The sequence below is a fragment of the Nannobrachium achirus genome, assembly GCF_963921795.1.
Source record: "Nannobrachium achirus genome assembly, chromosome: 11".
In the NCBI taxonomy this organism is placed as follows: Eukaryota; Metazoa; Chordata; class Actinopteri; order Myctophiformes; family Myctophidae; genus Nannobrachium; species Nannobrachium achirus.
This window is the reverse complement of record NC_137820.1, coordinates 22,249,864-22,262,167: the sequence shown is the minus strand read 5'-3', so window position 1 is coordinate 22,262,167 and position 12,304 is coordinate 22,249,864. Positions and strand designations below refer to the sequence as shown.

General features: G+C 41.1%; 1 protein-coding gene across 1 annotated transcript; it reads left to right on the top strand.

The window, feature by feature from the left end:
• Positions 1-4,625: 4,625 nt before the first annotated feature.
• LOC308294818 (uncharacterized protein) lies at positions 4,626-12,055 on the top strand. Its single transcript, XM_080737693.1, has 8 exons — positions 4,626-5,081; positions 5,832-5,953; positions 7,429-7,532; positions 7,661-7,838; positions 9,863-9,980; positions 10,061-10,143; positions 10,255-11,381; positions 11,947-12,055. The coding sequence occupies exons 1-8, from the start codon at positions 4,647-4,649 to the stop codon at positions 12,000-12,002; spliced, it is 2,223 nt and encodes a 740-aa protein (XP_080593819.1). The 5' UTR covers positions 4,626-4,646; the 3' UTR covers positions 12,003-12,055.
• Positions 12,056-12,304: the final 249 nt, after the last annotated feature.

Below are 12,304 nucleotides of genomic sequence, written 5' to 3'. Positions count from 1 at the left end.
GTTTGCTTCTCTTCTTGTTTCCTATATTGTTGATCAATGATCAGTTTACCATGTTCATTTTTCATTTCATGATTTGATTCCAATGGAATATTGGAATATTGTCCAAAATCACAAGACTACACCCCCTTAAAGCTACATTGAAACTTTAGTAAAGGTCTGGGTTGTGTAGTTACAATTATGATATAAGTCAAAATATTGGTGAGACATTTTCTGTAGTTGCACTGTAAAAGAAAAAAAGGTAATCCCACATACTGTTTAAGCATTGTTTTTCATCTGCTTAAAACTATTGATAAAGGCTCCTATCATCGCTCCTTAACCCATTTAGGCCTAAGTCCCTTTTGAATAAAGCCTTAAAGACCTAAGTCCAATTTGAAAATGTTTTTTCTGGAAAACGTATTATTCAGCCTCTGTAGCAGTTAGAAACAAAATTCCCAAACTATTTGATAGCTTACACCTTTGGCTTTCATAGAAAAAAATCAGGAAAAACATTTCTTCAAAAATGACTGCACTACATACATACTGTACATACTGTAATACACAAAAAATGTGTTCCCAGCCTGAGGGGGTAAAACACTTTAATGTGTACCCGTCCAGAATGGGGCAATAACAAACACTGGGATTCTGTCTCAGAAGATATGTTCTTCCTAAATAGAAAAATTAAGATCTTCACTTTTATTTTTCTCCAAAAGAAATGGTGATCCGGTTATTGTAATTTTATACATACTGCATGTAGAACACACTTTGTTCTGTAAAACTGTGACTTTGAGACCTGTTTTGCGGTACCATGTAAATCAATGGGGAGCATGTTTTTTGTAATCCATTTTTAATCTATAAGTCTACCGAGCAATTATTGAAGATATTTTGCCAACATTTTAGTAATAGATCATGGGAAGGTAACTAACTATACATCCTAAAGCTGTAAACAAGTTTAATTGCACTTTAAGCTACATCTTGTACAGAGACCTGATTGATAAACATCCATCCAAATCCTCTGCATAGGACATTGTCTCAAAGAACGCCTAACTATTTTCAACCTATATTCATATAATTGGTCCTCACTAATGCTCATTATAATATGGTACCATTTTTGTCTACTCTGTCTCTCAGGAAGGCTGTGGACAGTTCAGAAACCTGCCTACCAGTGACATCATCGATCGGGAATCCAAGCTAATAGAAACGGCATGCTTTTTATTTCTGGAAAGTTAGCATGCTATAATGGAAGCCATTGTTCTGAAGATAATAAAATAAAAATAAAAAATCGTGTTTGAAAACAAAGAAATCCGGCTAACAATGATGTCACTGGTGGGCACCAATCAAACTTGCATACACATGGAAATCAGGCAGCGACTGAAAACATTTCAGGCCAACAAAATGCAGGTCGTAGAGACCTCTGCAAGGTCTCTACGACCTGTGTGTGGTCATCATGATGGACAAAGAGCACATTACATAGCAGGGTGCAGAAGTCCATACAGCAGTCTCAATCTAATCAGATACATGTTTTAACCCTGAAACCCTTTCAATTGATGTGTTTAAATAAAATCTCAATTATTAAAATACTGTATGAAACATTTGATTGCCAACGGGACCAAGATACATTTATATTGGGCTATATTTTGATTGTCTTCAGTACCAGCTCTTACTCAAAGGCCTGTCCATACTGTCACTGAACTTTTCGTCTGAGAGTTCCGACTTTCCGACGTGCAGCTTTCCGAACTCTAATTCGGGGTAATGCTTTTCAGAAGATGAGAGTGACGTCATTTTCTAGTTGAACCGGACCTTTCCGATGAAAGGTTTGGTGGTCGGAGACAGTATGGACAGGCCTTAAAGTTAAGGCATAAGAGCTGGTACTTAACACAATCAAAATAGACCCCTTAAGATGTATTCACGGGTTGGCAGGCAGTCTCTGTCTTCTTACTGATAAAATACCAATCCATATAAGAATACAGAGAAGCAATACACTGTATGTGCAGAATATGGATTCGATTGCGGCCTTATAAAACATCAACATAACATCTTGTCTATGGGGGGCCCGCTCTCCATTCCGACATTGTCTATACCTACACCAGTGGTTCTCAAAGTGGGGTCTGTGGTCCTTGAGGGAGTTCCATAGCATCACAATCAGTTTAACTACTTGTCTTTAACCCTTGTATACAGTACATCAGATGTTTGAAAATAGTTCATTGTAGATGGTCTATTTTCAAGCAATTTTTGGAAAAAATGGTTGAAAGAGTTTTAACAACACAAATCTTGTATGGCACCGAATATTTTCAGATGAGGGGCTCATACAATATAAATATAAATACCAGTAAAACGCCCTAAGACTCCCTAATCGGGAGGTAAGTGTCCGTCAGGTCGCATACACAAACTTTAGAAGGCAATGGTAGCCAATCAGGAGGGAATATGGGAAATGGGACAGATCCATGTTGATGACATGTCTTTAGAGATACTGTGTAGCGCTTTGCGTGATTTTAGGGCAAAATCTGTAGGAGCAGTGTCCAAAAATGTGTTTAGCAAAAATCGGCCTGATGGTGGCGCTAAATGGGACAGATCCATGTTGATGACATGACTGTAGACATACTGTGTACCGCTTTGCGTGATTTTAGGGCAAAATCTGTAGCAGTGTCCAATGTGTCTAGCAAAAATCGCCCTGATGGTGGCGCTAAATGGGACAGATTGATGTTGATGACATGACTCTAGACTTACTGTATACCGCTTTGTGTGATTTTAGGGCAGTGTCCAAAAATGTGTTTTGCAAGAATCGGCCTCATGTTGGCGCTAGAAGAGGGCCATGTGAGAGGTGGAGGTTGTGGTTTGGCAGCCAAGGAGGGTGTGTGCAAAGTTTGGCATGGATCGGGGCAACGGTGTCAAAGATATGAGTAGGGCAAAAGTGTGACGTGACGTGACGGACGGACAGACAGACAGACAGACAGACAGACTGACAGTCTGTCTGTCTGTCTGTCTGTCTGTCTGTCTGTCTGACTGACTGACTGACTGACTGACTGACTGACTGACAGCCGGTGGACGTTTTGATAGTAACTGCGACCTGATGGTCGCAACTAAATACAACATAATTTGGGGTACTTGACATAAAAAAAGTTTTGAGAACCACTGACCAACACAATGGAGCCTTAACCTGGGTCTGGGTATACCAGTAAGACTCCCTAATCGGGAGATAAGCGACCGTTGGTCGCTTATCTCCACAAATATCACAGCCTCCACCTCTCACGTCATACGGGCAGCCATAGTTACACCTGGAATGTTGAATCTCCATATATGGAGATAACCTACCCATCACACAAAGTCTGACCTCACCAGCCCATACCTGGGCATGGACGACTTATATCTCCATATACGGAGATGGCCATATATGGAGATACGATGACATCACAGAGTCCACAGCTGATGATGTGGCGTGATGTCATACAATACACAAACAAGCCCTATATAAAGGGGCAATTCTCACCAGGGAAGAGAGCATTCCCCACTAGCTGAGTATCTTAAGATGGTTGGATGTGATGATAAGCCACAAATAGGCCAAAAGTTTGTTTTACCAATTATCAAGACATACGGGCAGTTGACAGTTTGCCATTGTTACTCATTGAAGTTGAATCTCCATCTGAATCCCTTTTATGCCCATATATGGAGATCCCTGCTCTGAGTATCTGACATCACTAATCCCTTTTATGCCCATATATGGAGATCCCTGCTCTGAGTATCTGACATCACTAATCCCTTTTATGCCCATATACAGTATGGAGATCCCTAACAGAATCCATTTTATGCCCATATATGGAGATACCTGCTCTGAGTATCTGACATCACTGTGATGTCACCTGTTTATGCCTAAATATGGAGATCCCTGCTCTGAGTATCTGACATCACTGCGATCTCACCTGTGATGTCACAGTGACACATCACCTCAGTATCTGTGATGTCACAGTGACACATCACCTCAGTATCAGGCGTTACACGTATACATTGAGCAGGGCAAAGGTGTGACGTGTGTGACGGACGGACGGACGGACGGACGGACGGACGGACGGCCGGTGGAGGTTTTCATACTAAACTGCGACAAAGTATAAAAATCTGATTCCTGCCCAAAAAGAGCAAGCGTTGTAGACAGGCAGACACTACTGTTTGTATAGGTTTTCACAGAATGTACTTTGGCTAAATGAATACTTTAGGGCACACAAACCTAAATCAAGGTCTAGATAACCTTTAGCGACTGACATTATTTTAGAATCATGTTGGAACCTCTACTGTTTACATAAAGTTTTCTTACACAAATTACATTTGCTTAGTGTCAATAAACAATCACACTATACTTTCTCTCATCAGCTCATGTAGGCCTATTCTTTGTTATATCATTGATTACTTTGATTCATTCAGCTTTGGTACCTTCCTTTTAAATGGATTAGTATGTCATAGCTCAGTATGCATTCTCTATGCGCAACCAAATTCCTTTCTTAACATAGACTACCTGATTTAGTATGTGAACGTTTACTTTTTTTTTTTTTTTTTTGCCAAGGCCCCAGAAGGGGCGTGTAAGTCCGGCAAGTAAACATGCTCACTTCATTATAAAAGTATGTGTTCTCTCACTATGCTTCTCAGAGCATCTGGTGAACTTTGCAGACCACACCTCAGCAATGAAGTGGATTGCTGTGGGCCTTGTGGCAGTGGCCGTGCTCGGCTGCTTGAGTGATGCTCAACCGCCTCAACATCAATGGCCGTGGAATCAAAATCCTGTGGAACCAGATCGTGATCGGCCTCAGCCTCGGACGATCCAGACCACAACTGTATTTGAACTTCCACTAACATGGACTTATCCAAGAGATCCCATACCTCCATCCGAAACTGTTAGGACAGTTACGATAACACATCCTGTCCCGGCTGTCACTGTGGCTGTTGCGTGCGAAACCAACAACGCTCATGTGGAAGTAAAGAGAGATTTCTTTGGGAATGGCATCCTCATCAATCCTGCAGATCTTACACTGGGAACCTGCGCTGCTGTTGGGGAAGACACTCAAGCTCAAGTGTTGATTTTTCAAACTCCACTGGAAGGATGTGATAGCCACTTGGAGGTATGCATAATAAATAATACTGTTTCAAAGCTGCACAGTAAATACATAGCGTTCATTTAACTGTGCACTCTCCGCGTTATAAATGGACTGCGAATTTTAGTTATAGTCATATAATGAGCACAGCCATTTTCATGTAGAAGTGTGTACTTATTAGGGCATTAACGACTTGTGATTTTTCAAGTCGACTTTATCGTTTGATGACGTCATCACATCACACATGACCCCCCAAAATTATTTTGGGGTGTCCCCAGATGATTAACTTAATGTGAAACATTGTTTTCTCACTCAACTGTAAACAAACCAACATAAAGTTTAAGTGTATAGAGGGTACCTTCACATTTCTAAAGTGCCAATTTAAGGACTTTTAATGCCTCTAAAATGACAAATTAAACATTGTCAAAATTGTCAAATATATAGAGGCAGAAATTGTGAAAATAGCCGATCTACATGCTCACAACGCCTCGCAATAGAACGTTTTTTTTTATTTTATTTTTATTTTTATTTTTTTGACTTCTCTGGAGGGAGTCGACTTGTGTAATGAAGTCGACTGAGTCGACTTCACGGCTTTTTTGTTAATGCCCCTAGTAAATACACAGTGTTCATTTAACTCAGTCTTTCAAAGTTAACCAAATGGATCCATTTGGTGACATTTGTGCACTCTCCGCATTACAAATGGACTGCGAATTTTAGTTATAGTCATATGATGAGCTCAGCCATTTTCATGTAGAAGTGTGTTTATCTCTTTGCCAGATGACTGATGATTCCCTCATCTACTACTTCAGTCTGAACTATGCACCCACAGTCGCCAGAAGCGATGCCCCTGTGGTGAGGACCAGCCCCGCGGCCGTTTCTGTGGAATGCCACTACCCCAGGTGTGTAGAGCATCAACGGCCAGACAGAGGCGTCAATTCAGAAAAAGGTAAGGTATGGCAACATAAGGCGCGCGTGCAAGACACCAGTCATGTTGCCATACCTTAGCAACAGGCATGATACATTTATTTTAAGAAGTACATTTTATGTTTTCCCCCAAAATTTCTATGGTTTCTTGGGCTGGATATGGCAGTCTGGAACGGTTGTTCAAGTGCAGCTAAACTTGGCATGTTAGTAAACGTGCCACAATTAACAATAATGCATTGTTTGCACCTGTGCAGCTGACCTGCAGAACCTGGGAATTTACCATTATGTCAAGATGAGGAGAATATAATTATAATATTGTTACATTTTGCATTTGTAGTTATTTTAATGTAATTTAACAACATAACCAGCACAGATAGACAAAGAGACATTCATGGATTTATATTTCAAAGTAACTTGTATTTTCCCCCCTGGACCCGCAGGGTATGGCAGCTGCATACCCCTGCCATACCCAATTGACGCCCCTGCGGCCAGACAAAGTCAATCTTTATTAAAGAGGGTATAAGTGATATTGTGTTGTTAAAATGAGTGTTGAGCCCTATAATGCGATAGCAATCATTGCTACAGAGTGTTTGTTCAGTAACATGCGAGCCTCCCCCTCTCTCTAGCTCTTTAGTAAACAGAAAATATACAGAAACATTTTCAGTAAAGATATAAATGTGATGCAGTCAGCTGAGAGAACTAATACCCGATACAGGATAAACGATAGAAATTAGGGACAGGTCCGTTTTTAAAGAAGGGTACCCATGGAGAAAAATAGGGGAGGGTCATGCCTTTCTAATTTTAGTCCAAGGGAAGGTCAGCTAATTTTATTTGAGTCCAATGGAGGGTCATACAAAATTGTATTAATAAAATAGTTTTTATATGCCGATAATATCGGCTCTTTTTTCAATTATCTTCAACAATGGCCATCATCTTGGCCTATTTGACAGTGGAGAAGCATAATTGCTTTGATGCATGTAATATTAACGATCATCAAATGAGCATCAGCTGGACACACACACACACACACACACACACACACACACACACACACACACACACACACACACACACACACACACATAATAATAAAATAAAATATTAAATCAATATTTAATATGTATAAGAATATTCTTATTGTCACATTTTAATATTAATATATCGTAGGACAATATATTGTGACACCCCTAGGGAAGGTTAATCTTTTTTATTTTATCTCTTGGGCACGTTTGTATCAGGGCACATACATTTCCTCCAGGGATACTGTTTACTAAAGAACTTGAGAAATGCTAAGACTGAATAAATACTGCAATTAGTATTATTATTAATTAGTGTTACTTTGTTTTATTTTTGTTAAAACAAAACATTTACATTTATTTAAGGTTATGTGAAAATCCATTGTATAATTTTCATGTCTAAATGGATACAAAAATATGTTTAAATTTTCCAGGAAGCACAATGTGAGCAGCTATGCACTCACTCCTCACTGGGTCCCATTCTCTGCTACAAAGGTGTCGGACGAACTCTTGTACTTCTCTCTTAAACTGATGACAGGTGGGTAAAAGAATAACATAGTCATTCACTTAAAAACCTCCCTTTCCACTCTGTATGCTATGCTATACCGGTATACTATATGCATTCAGCAGGTTTACCCAAATACTTCTCTTCATTCCCTTGTACAGCCGACTGGAATGATGTGAGGTCGTCCAACCTGTATTATCTGGGAATGACAATCAACATCACGGCAACAGTCCAACAGTACTTCCATGTCCCCCTGCGCGTCTTTGTGGAGAGCTGTGCGGTGACTGTGTCACCTGATCCAAACTCCTACCCAAGATATGCCTTCATTGCCAACGACGGGTAAGATAATAACTTTCAACCTGGCGTCCCGATTTTGGGCATGTTATTATAGGCGAAGAAGTTTCTTTTTTATTGATTTTTTAGCAAAAAAGTGAAGCGGTGAATTTTTATTCTATGTGTTCTAGAGCTATGAAATCTGTGTTCTAGACCTATACATTCTGTGTTCTAGATCTATACTTTCTACGTGCTTTAGTTCTATATTTTTATGAATTCTGAATGAATGAATGATTTTGTATGAAGGGCCAAATTGTCATGTGAAGCTTGACCAATCCTCAATTCTGCATGCACGGGACATGTACGGGACGGGACACACAAAGCCACTCCTTGGAAGCGGCTTTCACCGCTTCAAAAATATATCTATACAACTCACAGCTTGTAGAGCGTAATTTTATTTGAAGCGGTGAAAGTGGCTTTGTGTGTCCCACGTCCATATATGATCATTTCAGTCCAGAATGAACAGGTTTTTTCAAAAACAAAATGTGTGTCCCATGTCCATATATGGTCATTTCAGTCCAGAATGAACAGGTTTTATCAAAAACAAAATGTCTGTCACCTCATGTCCATATATGGTCATTTCAGTCCAGAATGAACAGGTTTTATCTGTCCCGTACGTCCAGAATATCAGTCCAGAATGAATAGTTTTTTTCAAAAACAAAATGTGTGTCCCATGTCCATATATGGCCATTTCAGTTCAGAATGAACAGGTTTTAGCTGTCTCGAATGGCCAGAATATGTGTGTAGTGTCCCTCCCGGTCTGATGATTGGATACTTTGAGGATTGGTCAAGCTTCACATGATAATTCGGCCCTCCATTCTTTATATATTCATTCAGAATATATAAAGAATGTAGAATTCAGAATAAATAAAGAATGAATAGATCACAGAGTCCATAACTGTATAGATGTATAGATCACAGACTTCATAACTCTAGAACACATAGAATAAAAGTTCACCGCTTCACTTCGAACCGAGGTTTGATTTTTGAAGCGGTGAAAACCGCTTCCTATGAGTGGCTTTGTGTGTATCACACCCATATATGGTCATTTTAGTCCAGAATGAACAGGCTTTTTCAAAAACAGAATGTCTGTTTAATTACCATATATGGTGATCTCAGTCCAGAATGAACAGGGTTTTCAAAAACACAATGTATGTCAACTTATGTCCATATATGGTCACTCCAGGCCAGAATGAACAGGTTTTTCCTGTCCTGTACGTGCAAAATATCAGTCCAGAATGAATAGGCTTTTTCAAAAAGCAAAATGTGTGTCCCATGTCCATATATGGTAATTTCAGTTCAGAATGAATAGGCTTTATCTGTCCTGTACGTCCAGAATATGTGTGCGGTGTCCCTCCCGGTCAGATGAATGGATACTTTGAGGATTGGTCAAGCTTCACATGATAATTTGGCCTTCAGGTTTTATCTGTCTTGTACATGCAATAGGTCTCACCTATTGCAGCAATGACAAATAGCCGCATAAGAGAAAAAGCAAAGGCACAATAAGAATATACAGATGCTAACAGAATGGTAAAAAGGAGCATTAAGGCAGACAAGAGTAAATACATTGAAAATCTAGCAGAAGTTGAAAGATTTAGTAGGCCACAAAGATAACAGATATTTAAATAATTATAGAGGGATGCAGTTGACAAACAACTAAGAGACCAGCAAGCAGGACTTTTTATATATTTTTTTAAAACCTATTATACCGGCTGTCATACCGGCTCTCCAGACAATTCTATACTAAGATTCACCGCTTCACTTCGAACCGAGGTTTGATTTTTCTCTTCTATTTGCATATAGCTGTATATAGATCTAGCTAATGCACATGCATGCCTTCCCATTGTAGCCTCCTGTATGTCAGGATGCCAACAGCTGTGAACTCTGTGTGTCGTCTGGCTTCAGTAAACAAGCTGCAGAACAGAATAGTCGGTTTGTTCTCCTGAATGAAAACAGCCATAGTGTGTCCAACACAAAACCTTTTATGATAAGTTAACCTGACTTCCCAACCATGTTTCCCTCCGATCCAGCTGTTTTGTTGATGCCGCGCTCACAGGCTCAGAATCCAAGTTTATGCCCCGCACTGCTGATAACAGGCTGGACTTCCAGTTGGAGGCCTTCAGGTTCCAGGCTGTGGAGACGGACACAGTAAGAACCTCTGTTGTGAATGCATTTGACGTGAACTAACAGATTTTCAGATAACCAACATTTTTGTCTCATTCCATTAGTTCTACATTACCTGCCATTTGAAAGCAACATCCGCTGCCCATCCCATTGATAGTGAAAACCGAGCATGTTCCTATGTTAATGGGTAAGAGTGTGTGCCTGCCAGTGTGTGAGCAGTATTCTTCATTTTTGTGAGTAGGCCTAAATCTCACTGAAGTCATAAAATTAACTTTTCTTATATTTTCTCTCTCCAAAGGTGGACGGAGGCAAATGGACCTCGGAATAATGGAGCTTGTAATTCATGTGGCCAGCCGTCGCGTCCTATGACACCGGTGTCACCTTACCAACCTCATCCTCAACCTCTTCCTCCTCGACGTCCTACGACACCGGAGTCACCTTACCAACCTCAACCTCAACCTCAACCTCCTCTACGTCCTATGAATCCGGTGTCACCTTACCAACCTCAACCTAAACCTCAACCTTACCCATCTTACCCATCTCAACCTCAACCTTACCCATCTCAACCTCAAGATGGGACTCGCCCTTCCGCAGCTGGGTCTCAACCTTCCACAGGTGGGACTCGCCCTTCCACTGGTGGGTCTCAACCTTCCACTGGTGGGTCTCAACCTTCCACTGGTGGTTCTCAACCTTCCACGGGTGGGACTCGCCCTTCCACGGGTGGGACTCGCCCTTCCACGGGTGGGACTCGCCCTTCCACGGGTGGGACTCGCCCTTCCACGGGTGGGTCTCAACCTTCCACGGGTGGGTCTCAACCTTCCACTGGTGGGTCTCAACCTTCCACGGGTGGGTCTCAACCTTCCACGGGTGGGTCTCAACCTTCCACGGGCGGAGGTTATCCTTCTTTCCCTTCTACACTAGGTGGAGCTTTCCCTTATCCTAACGCTGGTGGAACTTACACTTCCGCTGGTGGTTCTCACCCAGGAGGTGGGTCTCACACAGGAGGTGGTTCTCACACTTCCACAGGTGGGTCTCCATCTTATCCTAACGCTGGTGGAACTTACACTTCCGCTGGTGGTTCTCACCCAGGAGGTGGGTCTCACACAGGAGGTGGTTCTCACACTTCCACGGGTGGGTCTCCATCTTATCCTTCCGCTGGTGGAACTTACACTTCCGCTGGTGGTTCTCACCCAGGAGGTGGGTCTCACACAGGAGGTGGTTCTCACACAGGAGGTGGTTCTCACACTTCCACAGGTGGGTCTCCATCTTTACCTTCTGCGGGTGGATCTCCCTCTTCTACAGGCGGAGCCACATCTTTTGGAAGTGGAATCTTTAGGCCTTCTTACCCTGCAGGTGGGTCTCAACCTTCCACTGGTGGTTCAAAAGGACACAGGAATAAACGTGAAACCAAGGATCAGAAGGACGGTATGTTTAATGAGACATTTTAGAAATGAAAATAAAAACTTACACAGAATACACACTTTAACTACAGCCCAGAGGTTAACTTATGTCATGTCAAAGTCAATAACTTGTTTTCAAACATGCACAGAATGTACATATATGAGTCGACCCGCACACCATCTTATACTTGCCAAAACAACTCTTTTATTAAATAAATGCAACGCTTCTGGGATGAGATGCCTGAAGAAGGTCGTTGACCGAAACGTTGCATTTATTTAATAAAATAGTTGTTTTGGCAAGTGTAAGATAGTGTAAGATGGTGCCATAAAGAGCGAGGTGGCATGTCGCCCTGAGGCGTCTTACTAGTATGTACATTCTGTGCATGTATGAAAATACGTTGATCCCTGCCTACGCATCCATCTCTAAGCCTATTTCAGGTGTGCATAAGACCTTTTTGCCTAAAGTCAACAACTTGAAAATTACAATGATAATTTGAACCCTTTATTGCAACTAGTTAATGTTTTAAGAAAACCACATTGCTACAGTACATACTGTAGATATAATAACAGACTGTATCTTCTCTTTTCAGTGCCTGTCATATGGGAGGGTTTTGTTGGTCTGGGTCCCTTCACAATCCGGCCATAAGACTGCTGCATAACCACCTGATGATCATTTCCATGGAAATAAATGTTGAATGGTTGATAGTTGTCTGTATCTTATTTAATGCTCATGTGAATGCTTTCAGCTTATGGTTCGAGAACGTTTGGGGGAGTGGGCACCTACTGTAATCATATAATAGCCTACTAAGGTATTCAACATTGATTATATAAATAGTGGAGAAATAAAGATATTTTAAGGCGGGTGCAGATGTGGTTTGACCTAAAAAAAATTGCAACAAAAGGTTTCTCAATGGTTTATTGTAGTATCAGGTGACCACTAGACCACTA